The following is a 20,953-nucleotide window of genomic DNA, read 5'->3' as shown; positions in this document are numbered from 1 at the left end:
GACACAGGACGCTAGTCCAGTGAGACCGACTTCCGACTCTGACCCCCCAGAACTGTGAGACAATACATGTATGCTGTTTTCAGCTACCAAGCTTGCGGTAATTTGTTATAGCAGCAATAGGAAATTATTGCATTTGCTAACAAATTACCTGCCCCCTGCCCTCCCCCCAAAAAACCAAACAGGTTTTTCTTACCTATATCCATTGGTCGCTCAGTATTTAAACTGTCTGTGCTGCCCTGATGTCCACCCATAGGGGCCTTCACTTGTTGATCAGATAACTTCCCAGCACTGACAGATCTAAAAAGAAAAGAGTGATGCCTAATATCGTAAAAGTATACTTTTAAACAGTCCAGACACTTAAATAATAAGGACTTAAGTCAAGCCATAAAAGGGTTACTGTAAGTCAGAGAAAAGGAGACAAAAAATAGATCCCAAACAATTTAAGGTAGAGCTAAACTTCATTGACCAAAATAAACACGAGGCAGAAACAGAATACTCAGGAAATTCAGCAAGAGCTCTGCATTTACAGTCATGGCACACAACTACGGTTCTCAGGGACTCGGAATGTACACAGTTCACCTCCAGCTACTGAACTACTCCGGCCTGGTTATTTTTATAATAGAAACACATGTATCATCAGTTTTCCTGTTTGAAGCTGGAAGGAAAGTGTCCTTTACCTGCCAAACACCGCCTTGTTCTGCTGCTCGGACTTCTGCCTCTCACTGCCCTGTCCTGCCAGACAGCGAGAGCCTTCTCGTGGGTCACTCCCCTCTTTAGACTGCCCTTCAGAAGGCCCGTGGCGAGGAACCAAGGCTAGCAGGTTGGAAGATGCTTGTGTTTTAGGGATTTTGAAAGGAGCTGTGGTCTAAAGAAACACACGTAAGCTCGTTATTATGATGTAGGAAGCACTCAGTGTTGTCAGGCAGCGTGGCCCTGCGGTCAGCACAGACTCTGCAGTCCGACACACCGGGGTTCAAATACTGGCTCTTCTACTTCCAGCCCTCTGACCGTGAGCAGTTCAGTGGGATAACGTACACAAAGTGTTCAGCAAGTCAAGGACCTGCCCACCTGCTACCTGGCCCTCAGCAAACAGTCCTTCACCTGTGCTGGTCTCTTTAGGAATCCTCTCTGTAAGTGCTTGCCGTACTAGCTCATCACCTACTGTGGAGCTTCAGCTAAGCCTCCCCCTTAGACAAGGCCCCATGGAGCTTTCCAGAACCCTGCTCTTTCGGTTTGAACTGCCCAAACCAGCCTTAGCCAGGAACACCAGAAGACCCCACTCACAACCCCTAATGAAGGCGTGTGCCCAGGTCCTGTCTCTCCCTGTCTGCATGTGTCTGTGTGCCTCCCCCACGCCCACCTCCACCCCCGCCCCAGGTGTGCAGGGCCTCTCCTTCAGGACCTGAGTAACAGACGTCCACGTCAGCTTCTCTCTGGTCTGCCGCTGACCTGGGCTCTCCGCCTGGCGCCCTGGGCCCCACTGGGTAGAGGTTGATCTAACGAAGTCCTAACACCTCCAGAGGGTCTGACAGACGCACCTTAGTAGGAGAGCCGATGATCGTTGGTAAAGGGGTTTTGAAGAACCAGTCAGAACTGCGCGGAGAGGGGCCCGTGTGCTTGGTGGGAGACGTGCCCAGACTGCCGGGCCGACCGGGCTGTGGCGAGCCGCTGTGCCCAGCCCCAGAGTGGGACGGACACACGGGGTCCGAGTGCTGCTTCCTGAGCTTCTGCTTGTTCTGGTAGATGTCAGTGAGGGTGGGGGCGCTCTGCAGTCTCGCCCCCAGCAAGAAAGACTGTGGGGATGGAGCCTGTGGCACGGAGGAACCTACCGGAAGAAGGGTGCAGTGTGAGCCTGTGTGGGGACGGGTGCAGTGTGAGCCCGTGTGGGGACGGGCACGGCGGCGTCCGCAGACGGACGGGTGCAGTGTGAGCCCGTGTGGGGACGGGCACGGCGGCAGCCCGCGGCGTCAGCAGACAATCCCTAACATGAGAACCCCGACTGCCTCACCTCTCGGGAGACACTCTGAAGTGTGTGCTTGGCACCCTTTACAGTGACAAGAACACTGCCGTTGGTTTTCAGAGAGGTTGACAATCCCTATATTAACCATTTTTATCAGCAGATAACTCAGATTAATGCAAGGTCTAATTAGGACCAAAGAGAATTATACAGTCAAGGGACCACGTTAATGAAGACAACAAACACTGACAACGAACAAGGGGATTTCTACCCTTTCTACAAATTTGTACTCGAGCATATCCATGTGATTACTCCCTTTTCTCACATTGCAACTAAAATAAACTTTTCAAACTAACTCAGAATAATCTTTTATTTAAAAAATACACATAAAATGTAAGAAAGAGAATTAGATAATACATTTTTCCTAGACTTTATTTTAAATTTGCTTAAAAATTACAAGCTTTAAAAAAAAACCCACAAAAATACAAGCTTGCCTGACCAGTGGAGGCATGGTGGATAGAGTGTTGATCTGGGTCACTGAGGTCGCAGGTTTCAAACTTAGGTCACTGGCTTGAGCGCAGGCTCACCGGCTTGATGTGGGGTCGCAGGCTTGAGTGTGGGATCACAGACATGATCCCATGGTCACTTGCTTGAGCCCAAAGGTCACTGGCTTGAAGCCTAAGGTCAATGGCTTGAGCCCAAGGTTGCTAGCTTGAGCCCAAGGTCACTGGTTTGAACAAGGGGTCACTGGGGCCCTGGCCGGTTGGCTCAGCGGTAGAGCGTCGGCCTGGTGTGCAGGAGTCCCGGGTTCGATTCCCGGTCAGGGCACACAGGAGAAGCGCCCATCTGCTTCTCTACCCCTCCCCCTCTCCTTCCTCTCTGTCTCTTCCCCTCCTGCAGCCAGGGCTCCATTGGAGCAAAGATGGCCCGGGCACTGGGGATGGCTCTGTGGCCTCTGCCTCAGGCGCTAGAATGGCTCTGGTTGCAACAGAGCGACGCCCCAGAGGGGCAGAGCATCGCCCCCTGGTGGGCGTGCCGGGTGGATCCCGGTCGGGCGCATGCAGGAGTCTGACTGCCTCCCCGTTTCCAGCTTTGGAAAAATGAAAAAAAAAAAATGCAAGGGGTCACTGGGTCAGCTTCAGCCCTCCAGTCAAGGCACATATGAGAAGCAATCAATGAATAACTAAAGTGACACAATTATCAGTTGATGCTTCTTATCTCTCTCCCTTCCTGTCTCTCTCCTTCTCTTTCTCTCAAAAAAAAAAAGTTTATGGGTAATTTATATATATTGTCAATTTCATTAAAGAAATTCATTAAAACAAAGTATCCAATTCTCTACAAAGAAAAGAGCTGTCCAGATATTCCCGACTCTCACTAGGATGCTATACAAGAGCCTGGGAGACAGTCTGATATGCTCCACAGGCGCCAACAGTGAGTGAGGGGATTCACCACACAGACCTCGCTGTTGCAACGTAATGTCCACTAAGCTTGAGCTCCGGTTACAAATTCTTTGGCACTTCTTGCAAGCCAAACTACTACCAATAACGTTAAGAACACAGAAGTCTTCTTAGAGATCTATAACTATCATCTTTCCAAAAACGGACACCAGTAGGAGCTTCTGATATTGACCACTCCTGGCTTAATCTCATCCTAGATTTGGTATTTAATTTTTTTTTTTTTTTGCATTTTTTTTGCATTTTTCTGAAGCTGGAAACAGGGAGAGACAGTCAGACAGACTCCCGCATGCGCCCGACCGGGATCCACCCGGCACGCCCACCAGGGGGCGATGCTCTGCCCATCCTGGGCGTCGCCATGTTGCGACCAGAGCTACTCTAGCGCCTGAGGCAGAGGCCACAGAGCCATCCCCAGCGCCCAGGCCATCTTTGCTCCAATGGAGCCTCGGCTGCGGGAGGGGAAGAGAGAGACAGAGAGGAAGGTGCGGCGGAGGGGTGGAGAAGCAAATGGGCGCTTCTCCTGTGTGCCCTGGCCAGGAATCGAACCCAGGTCCTCCACACGCTAGGCCGACACTCTACCGCTGAGCCAACCGGCCAGGGCCTTGGTATTTAATTTTTAAGAACTGAGTTCTGCCAAACACCCACCCACATATATGTATACACATACACAATACACACATACACAAATAAAATTAGTGGCAAAGTGTTACGATCCAGAGAAAGGTAAGTTTTATGCTTTCCTAAGTGACACAGAATTCCTTTCATTGACCAACTCTTCCAATGCACACACAATAACATCTGACTTGCACACACAACATCGGATTTGCACACACAGTACCATTGAACTTACACACACAGTGACATCGGACTTGCACACACAGTGACATCGGACTTGCACACACAGTGACATCGGACTTGCACACACACCTTTGGAGGCACATGTTATATAAGGTCTACCAGAAAGTTCTGTCCGTTTCTGTCACAAGTTTCAACACGTAAGCACATGTTTATTTGGCGCATGTGTGCCTTTCCATTTTTATCACTTAATGTATACATACTGACGTAGCAAATTAACTAAAACAAAGTTGATTCACGTTAGTCTTATGTGTGAAGTGATAGTGTACCCATGGCTACTGATAAAGTTCATTTACGCCACTGTATTGTATACGAATTTCACCAAGGAAGAAATGCTACAGAAGCATGTAGAAATTTATTGAAAGTGTTTGGTGAAGGTACAGTTTCTGATAGGACATGCAGAAGATGGTTCGAAAAATTCGAAACAGGTGATTTCGACCTTTCTGATAAGCCACGTTCTGGGCAACCATCTTTGATCCATGACGATGTTGTTAAGACCATGTTGGAGCAAGATCCTTTTCTGACAACATCGGAGATCGCAGAAAGACTTAATTCAGCTCAGAAAACCATTTCGGACCATATTTGGAAGATAGGATTGGTGTGGAAATATATTATTTAATAAAGTTTATTGACGGTAAGAAAAATTTGTATTTTGTTTTACTCCAAAAACAGACAGAACTTTCCAGTAGACCTTAATTAAGCAAATAAACATCAATATTTCTTGTTTCACTTAATGCTAAATGGTAGCTCTTATTAAGAACAGTATTAATCAAAGTAACAAAATTTCATTTCTCAGACTAATTTTCATTATCTTTGTGACAATGACCAAAATTTAGCTAAATTACTTAATTCCTAAAAGTTATTTTTATAAAAGGCTCATACACCCAAAAAGAGATATTCGATTGGCTGACTGCTAAAATATAATTACCAAGACTACAGAGAGTGGAGAAAATATTTCGTGTCAACTGTTTTCTTGCTAAGACTAGAAAAACGTAACTGAAAAGCACCGCCACAGGGTCACAATGGCTAACAGAGCAAACGCCCCTCGTACCTGACGAGCTTCTGCTCCTGGGTTCGTGGCCCTGAGGGTGTCCACAGCAGCACTGACCGCACAGCTCGGGGATGGTGCCAACTAGAGACAGAGACGGAGAGAGATGAGTCAAACCCAACAGACAACGGAAACACACCACACGCACAAACTGCACACATTATAGCTTATAAAACATAACTAGCAAAGATTTAGTTCAGCTAACACGAAGCAATCCATGTGCTGGGCACACTGAGATCGAAGTACCTATGATCTGCCTTAGGACAAGATCAGCGGGAAAGGCAGGCGCATACGCATGCCCGCAGCGGGCCCATCTTCACCCCGGCAGCACGAGAAGCGCGGGCGCGGTGCCCGGCCCTGTGGAGCTGACAGCCCAGCGCCGTCCCTCTGACCCACCACTTCCTGCTGGCGTGCTCCAGGGCTGCCCCTGGCCGCCACTGCACAGCCGGGGCACTGACTCTGGCCTCCTCGGGCAGGTCAGGAACCGTGGACCACTTAGTGCTTGGGGTCACCTCTTGGGCGGGCCGCCTTCTCAGACCCCGCTGCAGCAGCACGCCCGGGGTCACACGTGCACAGTGGCCCTGCTTCTTCCCCAGCACATGTCACAGCTGTCACCCCACCTGTCCCACACATCTCTGCATCTCACTTCCTCGCAGGGACCTCTGGGAACCCAACCCACATAAAAGAGAGGCGGGAGGGCCTCAGGGAGATCACGCAGACAAGGGCCAGGTCTGTAAAACAAGAGGCCCTGACCACGCGGTTACATAGGCGGGCAAAGGTTAGACCCTGGGGACAGCCTTCTCCTAGAGTGCAGGGTAAGTTTGGAACTTGTGTCTGGCGACCTTGGAGTCCCTCAGGCGCTGCAGAGGGGCTGGAGCAGGGCCAAGATTCTGTCTGAAAAGAAAATTTCAGCTAGGCCCTGGCCGGTCTGCAGTCAGTAAGAGCGTCGACCTGACGTGCCACGGCTGTGGGTTCAAGCCCCCGTCGGGGGACACACAGGAAGCAACCAGTGAGTGCACAACTAAGTGGAATAACAAACGAATGCTTCTCTCTCTGAAACCAATTAAAAAATTTTCAGCTAAAAACAGCTTCAAAACCACTGCAACAGGTGAGATGGCAATATAAACTTTTCTTTGAGAGAGATGGAGGGAGGAAGGGAGGGATGGGAAGGAGAGAAAGAGAGGGAGAGAGAAACATTGACTTGATTTATTCCCCTTAGCTGTGCAGCCACTGATTACCCTGAATGGGGCTCAAACCAGTGCCCTCAGGATAGAGCCACAGCCCCCAAGATCAAGATGACCCCAGGACTGACCCAGTGCCCTCGGCACTGGTGACCCAGGCTCAAGCTGGTGCCTGTGGTGCTCCAGGATGACGCTCTATCCACTGCAGCACCAGCCAGGGCCAGTGATACTAACCCTCTTTTTCTTTGTATTTTTCTGAAGTTGGAAACGGGGAGGCAGAGACAGACTCCCGCATGCGCCTGGCTGGGATTCACCCGGCACGCCCACCAGGGGGCAATGCTCTGCCCATCTGGGGTGTTGCTCTGTTGCAATCGGAGCCATTCTAGCGCCTGAGGCAGAGGCCACAGAGCCATCCTCAGCGCCCAGGCCAACTTTGCTCCAATGGAGCCTCGGCTGCGGGAGGGGAAGAGAGAGACAGACAGGAAGGAGAGGGGGAGGGGTGGAGAAGCAGATGGGCGCTTCTCCTGTGTCCTGGCTGGGAACTTTTTTTTAAACCATTATCATTGTGGCTTTTTTGTTTTGAAGCCAGGGCTTGCGGGCACTACTTCGATCACTCTCGCTCTGCCTCCCCCAGGGTTCCTTCCCTCCCCTCCGTCCACCCCAGCAGTCCTGAGGGTGGTGGCCCTCTCCTTTTAAAAACATACAGAATATATATTTTAATATGTGTATACATACATAAATACATTTTTTTCCTTTTTATCCCGCAATTTCGAGACCTGTCACCCTGGGCCCTCTCTCTAACCCCTTTTCTTACTCACCATACCGTGCTATTCCCCCAAGGTCTGCTCTGGCCTCTCTCACCTGTACTCCAAACCTGAAGCATTTTGTATGTCTCTTAGTTTCACCAACACTGTGCTTTGCATTTTGTTTTATGGTAGGTGGCGATTTTATAGTTGCTGTTGTTTTATTATTTGCTTTTGCTTTGTTTGTTTTAGCATTTTTTCTTGTTGCTGCATATGGATTCCAAGAGGGGCAGGAAGACTGTAGGGAAGCCGACCCAAGCCCCCCCCAGTGAGACCGCTGAGGGGTGCAACGAAGGGTTGTTAGGGACACTCACGTCTCTCAAACCCCATAAATCTGAGTGGTGAGCAGGGTAGGCATTTTAGGTACTTTAACCTAGGATTTCTGACTTTGTGTGTAGAGCCCAAAGCTACCGGAGATAAGTATTATCCATAAGATCCATTTGTCAACAGACATCCTGACAGACTTACGGAGAGTCTCAAGAGGGGCTAGGGAGTAGGGTATACTTAGAGGGGGGCGGAGAATGTGGTTCCTAATCAGCTGAGACTCAGTGCCACCATGAGCCAAAGTTCCTAAAGAGAATGTCATGTCAGAAGTCACAGTGTAAAAAGGCCGAAAGCAATGGCTCTAAGTTCTGCTTACCCAAAGGGGAAGGTGAGTAAGGCCTGGAAGACCCAGTGGACAGTCTTCGTCCGACCGTCGGTGCCGTGTCCGCTGGCGCTGGGGAGCAGGACCCCGCCCGGAGAAAGCCCACGGGGCTGGTGCTAGACCTGCGCACCACTGCAGACCTGAAAGGGGACACAGGCGGTGCTCCGGCAGGCCCTCGGGGACAAGGGCACCGCTGCTCGGAGTTGTCGGCCCTCGGACAGCAGGAGCACTATGTCCACCCACCGCAGCAGGCCCTCGGGGACAAGGGCACCGCTGCTCGGAGTTGTCGGCCCTCGGACAGCAGGAGCACTACGTCCACCCACCGCAGCAGGCCCTCGGGGACAAGGGCACCGCTGCTCGGAGTTGTCGGCCCTCGGACAGCAGGAGCACTATGTCCACCCACCGCAGCAGGCCCTCGGGGACAAGGGCACCGCTGCTCGGAGTTGTCGGCCCTCGGACAGCAGGAGCACCTACGTCCACCCACCGCAGCAGGCCCTCGGGGACAAGGGCACCGCTGCTCGGAGTTGTCGGCCCTCGGACAGCAGGAGCACTACGTCCACCCACCGCAGCAGGCCCTCGGGGACAAGGGCACCGCTGCTCAGAGTTGTCGGCCCTCGGACAGCAGGAGCACCTACGTCCACCCACCGCAGCAGGCCCTCGGGGACAAGGGCACCGCTGCTCGGAGTTGTCGGCCCTCGGACAGCAGGAGCACCTACGTCCACCCACCGCAGCAGGCCCTCGGGGACAAGGGCACCGCTGCTCGGAGTTGTCGGCCCTCGGACAGCAGGAGCACTATGTCCACCCACCGCAGTAGGCCCTCGGGGACAAGGGCACCGCTGCTCGGAGTTGTCGGCCCTCGGACAGCAGGAGCACCTACGTCCACCCACCGCAGCAGGCCCTCGGGGACAAGGGCACCGCTGCTCGGAGTTGTCGGCCCTCCGACAGCAGGAGCACTATGTCCACCCACCGCAGCAGGCCCTCGGGGACAAGGGCACCGCTGCTCGGAGTTGTCGGCCCTCGGACAGCAGGAGCACTACGTCCACCCACCGCAGCAGGCCCTCGGGGACAAGGGCACCGCTGCTCGGAGTTGTCGGCCCTCGGACAGCAGGAGCACTACGTCCACCCACCGCAGCAGGCCCTCGGGGACAAGGGCACCGCTGCTCGGAGTTGTCGGCCCTCGGACAGCAGCAGCACCTACGTCCACCCACCGCAGCAGGCCCTCGGCTCCCAGAAACGTACCGAAATCTCTCACCCACCACTGAACATTTACTTTCTTTCTTTTTTTAAAAAATAAATGTTATTTATGATTTCAGTGAGAGAGGAAGGGGGGCGGGAGGGGGAGAGAGAGAGAGAGAGACAGACAGACAGACAGGAACATTCAGCTGTTACTGGATGTGCCCTGACTGGGGATCAGATCGGCCAGATGTTGCTTGTTCCAGATTTTAGGCAAGTCTGAAACAGGAGGCAGCAGAGGCTATTTGCATGGAAAAGCTATTTACAGGGAAAAGCCACTAGCTGTCTGGGGTGGGACAGCAAGCTGGGTGGGGCAGGACCTCAGGAGATCACCAGGGCGGGGCAAAGGGTGTGAGCAGCTTGACCAGGACTCAAACAGGGCGGGCACCCACCTCCTCACTCTGTGGGGGGCGGGCTCTGCGCACTGCTGTCTGGGGAGGGCTCCTCTCTGGCTCAGCTCTCGCCCCCCCCCCACGCCCAGGCAATGCAGTTCCTCCCCACAGACCCCTGGGGCCTTCCCAGCTCCCGCCCCACCGGGCTGAGCTCCGAGGGAGGGAGTCCCAGGAGTCTGCACAGCCCTTCAGAGGCGGCAGCAGTCCCAGGCGGACCCCTCGTCTCCCTCAGCACCACTCCCCACTGCCTTTCAGAGCCAGAAATGATGGGGGCTTCTCTTCCTGGCACTGGGACCCCGGGCTGGGACCCCTCGCTCGTCAGGCAGGGCCTCCACAGCCCAGGCATTCCTCCTGATTTCATCTGCCACACGTGGGTGTGGGGCCAGCTCGCCCACCCCTCCCAGCAGTCATAACCTTAATTACAAAGCTTCTTTCTGTCCAGGCCCTGGCAGGGTGGCACAATGCACAGAGCATCGACTCGGTGTGTCACAGGTCGTGGGTTTGACCCCAGGTCAGGGCACCTATGAGGAGCAACCAATGCGTGCACAGCAAAAACGGGACAGCTGAGTGGGACCAGCTGACTCTCTCAGAGCAATGGGGAACTCTAAGACTCCCAGGCAGCTAGAGGTCAGGGGTTCTGAATGACGGTCTTCCTCCAGTTTAGCTGTGGGAGGCACCCAGTACCGCATCTACCTACGCCGCCATGTGACCGGAACCCCCAAACTTTACAGGAAAAGACAAAGACAGCAGAAAGGGGGAAAACAGAGCTGACCTCGGCGAGCCGAGCAGAGCGGAGCCGGAGCCGGCAGTGGAGGTGAGGTTCTGCTCTATGCGCTGGTAATTCTTTATCTGCGTGGGGACTGGGATGGGCGCCGTCTCACTGTGTGACGAGGTCGGCAGCGGACACTGCCTGCAGCCGTGATTCACGGAAAAGGAAAGAAACCCAAGTGAGACCAATCTTCTTCCATTTGACCCACGGGTGATATTTTGAGAAACAAAATAAATTTTAGAAGCAAGAATACACAAAGTTCTATAACTTTACTCACAAGAACACCCCCCCAAAACAACCTTTTAGTCAGTCATATGTGCACATACCCACCACACAGCAAGAACTCATGCGAGGCCCGTCTGCCGGCAGCGCCCATGGGCATGTCATCTGGAGGAGAAAGAGAAAGCAGTCAGTTCTGCTGCGCCCTCTCCTTACACGTGAGTGTCAGCCTGGGCGAACCGGACACGCTCCGGGCAGGCCTGCCCTGCAGACCCTGGAACACAGACCTAGTGACCTGAGGACGGTCAGAAATGAAGGCGTCCTCACTAAAGCAGTGCATGGTGGGTAGTCAGAGCTCCGCTTTTCCTTACCTGGGCCTGTCCGTTGTCTTTCTGCATCTGTGATAACACACCTTTGGAATGTCAGAGTAATCTGTTTGCCAGGCCCCCCCGGGCAGGGGATGGGGAACCCCTCCTAGTTGCCCAAATACCTTCGCCATGTGCTGTAAATGTTGACTGCTAACTACCCCACACCCACCTATGTAACAGGGTCTATCCTGTTACTTTCTACCCTTCCATTCCAGTCTCTTCAGAGGGAAGCGTGGATTTTCTGTACCGCCCCCGGCCTTCTCTTCTGATGTGTAAAGTAAGGAGCAGCCCTGCCCTCCGAGCCTTTTCTCAACCCGCTCAGCTTGCTCCCAGCAGCTTTCAGTTTGTTCAAATAAACTCATACAAATTGGATGCTCTTACATTGCTATTAGGAAACCGCTTGAGGACACCCACTGGCTGACATGCACTCTCGTCCATGAGTGGCAGCAAGTCACCACCGGACACGACCCAGCTTGATTCAGAGGCCGCGGCCCTCCCATGTCCACCTCTATAGCAACCATCAGGACTTTCCAAGGGAAAGTGTCACATTTACTGCAGTATTCATGTATTTTTTTCACCATTTAACGTGCAACTGGTTTACTGTGTCCCTTTTAAAGTGTCACATAAAGGTTTTGAGTATTGTCACCCCTAATCCCAGTTTGCCCATAAACTCTGGCTCTTACTGAGCAATTTCGAGACCTTCCTTTAAACCCTTTCCTTAAATTTAATTTAACTTCTCTTATTCTGCTGGCTTCTCTATTTCTTTAGATACAAACAGAATCTGAGATCATGTCCTGTAACGTTTTTATATACCTTCAGAGTACCGTTATTGCTTCATGGAAGATGACGGAGCAGATTTTAGAAAGGTGGGTATGTAACGGGAATTCAAAACATTAAACCAAATGCCCATTTGAAAATGCCCCTACTCAAGAGAGTGTGATATAAAAGCTTAAAAAACCCAACAACAAAGCCCCTGCCAAAACGGCACGGGTGGGAGCAGAGAGCGGCTCACAGGAGTGGTCCGAGGAGAGGCTGTGCGGGACCAGGACAAAGTCGTCCGTGTCGCAGGAGGAGGCCTTGCTGCTGGTGCTGGCAGAGTCCTTGGACACTTGCAGACAGCTGGGGGGGCCCAGTGGTGGCGAGGACAGGTGCTCTTCCTGAATATGCTGCAGATCTGCGAGGGACTAAAATTAACAACATAAAATTAAACTGGCCTAACAGCCTGCCCTGCGGTGGCGCAGTGGATAAAGCGTCGACCTGGAACACTGAGGTCGCCAGTTCGAAACCCCGGGGCTTGCCCTGGTCAAGGCATCTATGGAAGTTGATGCTTCCTGCCCCCCCCCCTTATCTCACTCTGAAAATAAATAAAATCTAAAAGAGAAAAACAAAAACAAAAACCCACTGGCCTAATAATAAAGCACAAGTCTGAATAGCCAGTACACTAAAGACTATGTTTTTTCATAAAAGTGGGCATAATGTTTAATTCCATCTAAAATTTCAAAAAACCTCTTTGGAAATCTTCCCCCTAGAAAAGAAAAATCTTCCCCCAATCTCTTTGTAAAAAGGCTTCTTAAATGTTTTCCAAAAGTGAGCCTTAAAAATGTATCCTGCCACTTGTCACATGTACCCATGTGCCTCTCCTAGTTTCTGAGCTGAGTTTGGACCGTCTCAGCATCCCGTTTCAGGTCATGGCCTAGCACAGCAGATGGTCAACAGTGGTCCACTTAACGACAGAAATGAATGTTCAGGGACTTAGGACGTCTGGCAAGCACACACAGTTTTACATCTCCAATAAAGAACACATACACTGGAAAGCAAGAGATTGATAAGATAACTGCATTTGTTTTCACTCACACATACAGACACAAAATTTGAAGAACCTTAAAGGTATGGGCGTGTTTCATTTTTCCCCCTTTGTTGGGGGAGGAGCTGGTCTGTGGGAGACAGGACAGAAAGGGAAGAAAAAAATATACTTAATCAAGTGCTCAGGGCTAAGGAGCTACGTGACTTCGGCACTTGCCTAGTTCGAGGACGCCAGGGGCAGCTCTAACTGAGTGCCTTGACTATACAATGGTTTTCTACAACAACGAACTTCACAACTTAGTATATATACATTGTGTTAAGTTCCCATTAGATTTAACCTTCATTTCCATTTAAGAAAAGATATTACATAATGATTTTAAACCCATCTTAAACACCCAGTCTCAGATCTTGTCACTTCCTCGTCTGTGTGTGGTGTACACATGACATAAAACCTCATTACTCGTTGGAGAGAACCTGTATGTCTCAAGGAGGGGAGAGGGCAGGACTAACTCTACCGAACATCAACCATGGGCTAGGCACTTTTGAGAGCTTTCCATGTATTATCTAACTTTTATATCTAACTTTCACCCCATTATAAAATCCATCTCACTTTTATTTTTTTAATTTTTTTGTATTTTTCTGAAGCTGGAAACGGGGAGAGACAGTCAGACAGACTCCCACATGCGCCCGACCGGGATCCACCCGGCACGCCCACCAGGGGCGAAGCTCTGCCCCTCCGGGGCGTCGCTCTGCCGCGACCAGAGCCACTCCAGAGCCCGGGGCAGAGGCCAAGGAGCCATCCCCAGCGCCGGGGCCATCCCTGCTCCAATGGAGCCCTGGCTGCGGGAGGGGAAGAGAGAGACAGAGAGGAAGGAGGGGGGGCGGGGGTGGAGAAGCAAATTGGCGCCTCTCCCATGTGCCCTGGCCGGGAATCGAACCCGGGTCCCCCGCACGCCAGGCCAACGCTCTACCGCTGAGCCAACCGGCCAGGGCCCCATCTCACTTTTAAATAAACAAAATTCAGAAGATCAGGATTTGCCCAAGATCACATAATTAAAAAGCAGGAGAGTTGAGATGTGATTCTAAGTATGTCCACAACTTCCTGCCAATGGTTCAGGCAGAAACTTTCTGAATTTCTTCCTCTGCTATTTATCTGCGTCCACAACCATCTTGGAGAAAGAGATGCTTCTCTCTGCATTCAGAGTCCATCTCTGCACCTGTGTTCTAGTTCCACTCTCTTACTCGTCAAGGTCCTAGATCAGCTGTCCTCTGGTCCCGACTTTCCCTCCCCCTTTGGGCTGGCTCTCCCCCTCTGCACACACACCTTTACTCTTCTTACATCTCGAATCCCTGGAGCCCTCTCAATTGTTGTTACAGCACCTCAGTTGTTCATTGATTGCTTCTCATATGTTCCCTGACCAGGGGGCTCCAGCTGAGCCAGTGACCACTTGCTCAAGCCAGTGACCTTGGGCTCAAGCCAGTGAGGACTGGGTCATGTGTATGACCCCGTGCTCAAGCCAGCGACCTTGGGGTTTCGAACCTGGGTCCTCAGTGTCCCAGGTCAACCGTCTGTCCACTGTACCAATGCCTGGTCAGGCTGTAACAGGCACTCTTTGTTTACAAGTATCATCTTCCCCAACCTCACAGGGCATAAAAAAGTGAGAGCAGTGTATTCACTGGTTCAGAGGGAGACGGCTCAGAAAGGTACAATTTCTTGCTGAAGCTTCCGCAGCTCAGTAAGGGCAGACGTCAGGTCCACCTGGCCTGAGCCTCAGCAGCACCACTAACACTGCAGAGAGAGAATATCCCTGCCTGGCCTGTGGGGGCGCAGTGGATAAAGCGTCGACCTGGAACGCTGAGGTCGCCAGTTCAAAACCCTGTGCTTGCCTGGTCAAGGCACACACAACAAGCAGGCAAAGAACAACGAGGGTGAAACAACTATGACTTGATACTTCTCACCCCCCCCCCACCCCTTGGCTCCTCTCTCTGTAAAATCAGTAAATAAAAACTTAAAAAAAAAAAAAAGGAAAAAGGTTGAGGGGAATAGGGGGGAGGGGGATGTATTCGGGGTGACCCTAGAATCTATGTTAACACAATTAATTAATTAATTTTTTTTATAAAAGGTAAAAGGAAAGAAAAAGAATGCCCACAGTGCATTTACGAGCTCCCTCTGTGAACAGCAGTGACTGAGATGACTTTCAACAGAACCAGCACTTACTGGAGGAGAGGCAAAGCGGCAGGACAGCACGCCGCCACAGGGGCCCCCGGGGACGCGGCCGGCAGACGCGGGCACAGGCACGGGCACCGGGCAGGCTGTGAGGACAGACAGACGGGGCGCCACTGCAGTGCAGCACGCGGCCCATCTCGTAGAACATGGGTCAGACTGCTGCATCTGTGCGCTGACCACACACGTGCATTCACCTACTGATTCAACGCAGCAATTACTAACACGAGGTCAGCTCGGATTTGGAAGGAAAAACAGAACTGCCACTGAATAGACACAACTACAGGCATTTAGAAAAGGCCCATGAAATCTCAAGAAGCACAATGAAAAATTAATTTTTATAATACAAAATACTAATTTCTCCATAAGCTTGCTTTTACTCTTTAGTAGAAATGCAAAAAGTGGTACTCACATTTTTTTACTGGAATTTGCTCAAGAAAAGGATGGTTAAAAAATGCTTCTGCAATGAAAAACAAGAATGCAACCTTTACAATGATGCTGACTAGCAAACAGGTCAATCTTGTCAACGTAGTCAACATAATGTCTTGCAATCATAAACAACTAACTTATTTATGTTGCCTCCATACCCTTTAAATGTAAAAGCATGTTTTTATAAATCAAAAACTTACCAAATTATAAGCAATTCTCAATGAAAAATTTAATATTTTTAATTTTTTTTTTCTGTATTTTTTTTTTTTTTTGTATTTTTCTGAAGCTGGAAACGGGGAGGCAGTCAGACTCCCGCATGTGCCCGACCGGGATCCACCCGGCATGCCCACCAGGGGGCGATGCTCTGCCCCTCCGGTGCGTAGCTCTGTCGTGACCAGAGCCATTCTAGCGCCTGGGGCAGAGGCCAAGGAGCCATCCCCAGCGCCCGGGCCATCTTTGCTCCAATGGAGCCTTGGCTGTGGGAGGGGAAGAGAGAGACAGAGAGGAAGGAGAGGGGGAGGGGTGGAGAAGCAGATGGGCGCCTCTCCTGTGTGCCCTGGCCGGGAATTGAACCTGGGACTTACGCATGCCAGGCAGACACTCTACCACTGAGCCAACCAGCCAGGGCCAATCAATGAAAAATTTAAAGCAGTAACTGTGGATTTTCAGCACCATTACCAACACAGCGCCCGCGCCAGCGGCAGTGGGCTGTTCTGGCGTGTGGTCCCGAGCGGACAGCCTTGGGCACTGGGAGGTGCCGGCCCTGCCACAGGGCACCGGGACTACGGCTGCTCACTGTCCTGAGAGAAACCCAGGTGCTGACTTATACACTAATTCTACCCTTCTATCCCAGAAGAGGTATTCCTTTGGCTGGTTTCAAAAACTATTTAAAAAAACACATTTAAAAAAAACTCACGTCTTCACTATCCACCTAGAGAAGCAGCTTTGTGATAAGCATGGCAGTGAGACGCACACATGCCAGCTCATGATTCCACCGTCTTGATCTTCCTGTGTGTGCGAATTACTTCATTATTTCTTAGAAAACCCACAAAGATAACCTCACTTTTAATTAAGTCTCCACCCTACACATTAAATACCAGAGCAGGCACGGTGAGCACAGCACCACACGGAGGTGTGCTAAGAAGTACAAGGTGAGGAGCGGGCTTTGCTCAGGTTTAGACTAAGCTTCAGTCACTACAGTATCCTCCACTCAAGGTGAGGAGCAGGCTTTGTTCAGGTTTAGACCAAGCTTCAGTCACTACAGTATCCTCCGCTCTGACGACCCAAAGAGTTTCACAGAAATTAACACCCACAGCCCCTTAAAGTAAACATCAATCACAACACTTGCAAAGGAATGGAAACGTCTAGAGTTCTGAAGAGAAACATGAGTATTTTACCTTAGATCAAAAACATACATATATACATAAATTCTAGTTTGACATGTAAGATTTTGTATGCTGATTTTTACAAGGACATAACGGGGATGAAAAAGAAAGGATATAAATGAAGAAACTAGACAGGCTCAACACAAAGACCCTGACACCACTTCCCAATCCACTGCAACGGCATGGAAAGTATATAAATACTTAGTATCATCTATAATTTTAAAATTATTATCCCTGAGTATGTTGTTTCATTGTCGACCCATGTTTCTTATGGTTATAGAGCAACTCTCAATTTAATTCCTGCTCTGAAAGATAAAAATATTTACCAACCTCATGAACCGAATTTGAATTCCAACTTCACAAAACAGTATTATATATTCGGACTATTCCATCCTTCCCTGTGTAGAACCCATGAGGGCTGTCACCTACTGAGAACATCTACCAGGACAATGAACTGAGCGCCTCTCACTCCGGTTCCTCAGCCGTCCTCACACGGGTGACGCAGTGTTCTCTCCCTTTCACAGGGAAGGAAACCAGGGCACATACAGGCCCCGTGTCTTCCCCAATGTCAAAGCCCTGGTCAGTGCAGACCCTGGATCCTCCCCAATGCCAAAGCCCTGGTCAGTGCAGGCCCTGTATCCTCCCCAATGCCAAAGCCCTGGTCAGTGCAGGCCCTGTATCCTCCCCAATGCCAAAGCCCTGGTCAGTGCAGGCCCTGTATCCTCCCCAATGCCAAAGCCCTGGTCAGTGCAGGCCCTGTATCCTCCCCAATGTCAAAGCCCTGGTCAGTGCAGGCCCTGTATCCTCCCCAATGTCAAAGCCCTGGTCAGCACAGGCCCTGTATCCTCCCCAATGCCAAAGCCCTGGTCAGTGCAGGCCCTGTATCTTCCCCAGTGTCAAAGCCCTGGTCAGCGCAGGCCCTGTATCTTCCCCAATGTCAAAGCCCTGGTCAGTGCAGGCCCTGTATCCTCCCCAATGCCAAAGCCCTGGTCAGCACAGGCCCTGTGTCTTCCCCAATGTCAAAGCCCTGGTCAGTGCAGGGATAAAACTTAAGCCCCGGTTCGTCTCATCCAGAAGCTTCTGTGGATTTCCATAATATACACTAACAGGCCGAAGCTCTGGAATAAGTTTTTGCAAGTTTCTATTATTATTGTAATTATTATTACAAAAAAATAACCAAAACTTTTTTTCTAAAAATTTGAAGAACAGAGTTAACTTGTAAGCATTTTTATTAAACATATTTTTATGATTTTTCTGGTCTGTCAGTTTGAAGTCTTGCTATTTTTACATTAGAATGATTAGAATAAGTTAACAAACTATCCCCCAAAGAGGAGCTGAGACCCAGCTTCAAAGATAACTGTTCTTCCTATCCCTTCAGAACCTGGGTGCCCCTCCAATGTTACACAGTCTAAGTTCTTCACCACACAGGAAGCGGCAAAACAGTATTGGAATAGACTGAGACAAATTAAAGTACCTGGAAATATTTAGCTTTAATGCTTATATTATAAAAGAAGAAAGGTTCAGAATTAACGAGAGTCCACCTTAGCAGTCTAAAACCCCAACACTGAGGCAGCAGCCTCTGAGGGCACCCACAGTCCACACTATAGGGCCGCACTGAGCAAGCTGCCACGGAGCACAAGTTCACAGGGGTACCCACAGGGAAGTGCCCCTCCCTGGCTCCTAAACCCCATTTTTTAAATTGGGGGCTTTTCTACCAAGATACAAGGGTGTTACTCTGCTATTCCTTCTTCCCAGAGCCTTTCCCAGACATTTTCCCAGCCTTGAGCTCCGCCCTGGTCTACCCAGGCACCTTCTGACATCTGCATGCAGACGTCCGAGGGCACCTGACACTCAGCACGTCCAGCCTGCACTCCTAACCCCCAGCGCCGGCTCCACTGCACAGCCCTGCCCGTCCAGGAGCCGACAACGCCCTTCTTCCAGCTGCTCAGCCCACAGACCCTGTGAGTCCATCCGAGTCTTCTCCTCCTCTCACACCCACACCAGTCCGTCCAGAAATGCCGCTGCCTTTACCCCCACAACCCAGAATTCAGCAATTTCTTACCACGCCCACTGCGGCACCCCAGTCTGAGCAGCTCCGTCGTTCACAAGGGCCACTGGTCCAGCCTCCCCATCAGGCTCCAGGCTTCGTCCCTGCCCTGCCCACCGCCCCTGTCAGCCAGACTGACCCCCATCCCGCCACGCCTCAAGCGAAAGCCGAAGTCCTTACCTGCCTACGTGACACGTGCCAGCTCAGGACACTGGTTCGGCCGTTCGCCTGCCTGAAGGGCTCCTCCCATAGCTCTCCCACGTCCATCAAGCCTCTGTTCAAACGTCACTTTCCCAGAAAGCTCTTCACTGACTACCTTACTGAAAATTTTAATTCCTACCCACCCTCATTTCTCTCATTTTTTCCCACAGTACGCATCCCTTCCTAACAGAGCGGATAATTAGAGCTTATACTCCGTCTGCATCTCCCCCCGACGAGAAGTGGATCAAGAGGGCAGGGTCTGGTCACCCCCCCACCCCTAGGACACAGCGGGCACTCAGTGGAGATTTACACAGTAAGTGACAGAAAAAGACAGAGAGAGCAAGAAAAAGTGGAAGTGACACTGTCTTCTGAAACCTCTCTAGTATCTTTTTAAAAAAAACAAAACACCTTTCCAGAATGCATAGAAATAAAATTAGAAAGCATGCAAAATCTGAAAATATTACTTACCAAAATCCATTCTATCTTTCTGGTTTTTCTGAAGTAAACCCAAAAGGAGATTAGCCAGATAAGGCGATGTTTCTCTGGGGATGCTGAGGAAAGCAAAGCAACAGCTGAGTGGTGAGTTTATGCACACACGTTAACTGTGTGGCTTCTGCCTCAAATACGGGAGACAAAGGTGCACACGGGTCTCACAAACAGGACACGCCACAACAAGAGGGCCGTGCTGAAGCCTCACGCCTTCAAGGAGGAAAATGCACAGCGCAGCTGCCTCTGAGAGCTGGCCCCAGAGCCGCACGGCCCTCCCACGGCAGCACACAGGGCATTGGCACGGACAGAGCACTGACCAGGCTCAGACCAGCTCCAGTCTCAACACCGCTGCAGCCTGGCACTAACAGCTGCTCTAGACTTCTCCGTTAGAAAAGAGCCACTCCCAATTCTTTCTGGAAAAGGGCAGAGCTAAATAAGCACAAGTGAAAAATAATGCAGCTTGCTGAAATCCAGTAAGAAAAAGACCTCTTACTAGCAATGGGAAAATGAGTAAGGAACAGGAATATACATTTCACAGGCTAAAAACTACAAAAAGGACACTAAGCAAATAAAAGAGAGCCGACCTCACCAGGAGAGAGAATAATGCACATTAAAGGAACAGCTAGCGTGTGCCGCCCTGTCGGTGAGGCACTGAGTCTGACGACACCCCACCTTGTAAAACTGTGGACGAGGAGCCCTCTCTGCAGTTAACAAACAGGAGAGGCCGATCTGGAGAGCAGCCCTCCGGCTCACCAGGTCCACTTCTAGGAATCTGTCCTAAAGTCCTGCCCGGTGTGCCTGCATTTTGCTGCCCAGCCCCACGACAGCCTGTTTGTGGGAACCAGAAAACGAAAACAGGCATCTGATTCAACAAAACAGGACACATCTGAAACTCCATGCAGCCGTCCCAGCCACGCGGGAGCTGAACTGCAGCCACGCTGCACTGAAGAGCAGAAAGGGTGGCGGACGGCTAATAGCGTGTGTGCGTGCGTGTGCGTGCGTGTGCGTGCGTGTGCGTGCGTGTGGAAACAGATGTGCGTGAGTAAACAGATGTGCGTGAGTAAACAGATGTGCGTGAGAAGCATTCAAACGTGAAAAAAGAGCTTGCATAAGAAAGACTTCACAAGACACACAGCAAACCCCGTGACCCTGGACAGTGAGGGAGGGCGGAGGGAATTGACTTCTCGCTCACGCACGACTGTTCTGTCTGCATCTCTTTCCCTCACAGAACACACACAACCTGCGTAGCTTTTTCTTCTAGATATACTTTGAAATGTGAGCAGGACTGAAAAACACTTCAGCGCTACACAGGCCGCAATGGGGCACGAGTGCCGTCCACACTCCTGTCACGACGAATGCTGTCACTGTCACTGAGGAAAGGTTCAACAACAGACACACAGAGGACACAGCACTGCAGTCACAGGTGTAACGCTCAGTGTGACCAAACACC

At 50.9% G+C, this 20,953-nt stretch overlaps 1 protein-coding gene across 7 annotated transcripts in view; it reads right to left on the bottom strand.

The window, feature by feature from the left end:
- ULK2 (unc-51 like autophagy activating kinase 2) overlaps nucleotides 1-20,953 on the bottom strand; it is a 53,163-nt gene that overhangs the window by 17,066 nt on the left and 15,144 nt on the right. For 4 of the 7 annotated variants that reach the window (XM_066264370.1, XM_066264374.1, XM_066264373.1 and 1 more), the window contains exons 10-20: nucleotides 19,483-19,565; nucleotides 15,365-15,412; nucleotides 14,947-15,041; nucleotides 11,938-12,109; nucleotides 10,665-10,725; nucleotides 10,342-10,530; nucleotides 7,939-8,084; nucleotides 5,318-5,398; nucleotides 1,539-1,825; nucleotides 678-865; nucleotides 194-297 (exon numbers count right to left, since the gene is read on the bottom strand). In XM_066264370.1, the coding sequence (XP_066120467.1) occupies nucleotides 194-297; nucleotides 678-865; nucleotides 1,539-1,825; nucleotides 5,318-5,398; nucleotides 7,939-8,084; nucleotides 10,342-10,530; nucleotides 10,665-10,725; nucleotides 11,938-12,109; nucleotides 14,947-15,041; nucleotides 15,365-15,412; nucleotides 19,483-19,565 (1,454 nt within the window). The remainder of the gene's footprint in view (nucleotides 1-193; nucleotides 298-677; nucleotides 866-1,538; nucleotides 1,826-5,317; nucleotides 5,399-7,938; nucleotides 8,085-10,341; nucleotides 10,531-10,664; nucleotides 10,726-11,937; nucleotides 12,110-14,946; nucleotides 15,042-15,364; nucleotides 15,413-19,482; nucleotides 19,566-20,953) is intronic. The other 3 variants (XM_066264376.1, XM_066264377.1, XM_066264371.1) reach the window with 2 other exon arrangements.

The sequence above is a fragment of the Saccopteryx bilineata genome, chromosome 2, assembly GCF_036850765.1.
Source record: "Saccopteryx bilineata isolate mSacBil1 chromosome 2, mSacBil1_pri_phased_curated, whole genome shotgun sequence".
NCBI classification, from domain to species: domain Eukaryota; kingdom Metazoa; phylum Chordata; class Mammalia; order Chiroptera; family Emballonuridae; genus Saccopteryx; species Saccopteryx bilineata.
This window is presented reverse-complemented; position numbering and strand designations above follow the sequence as displayed.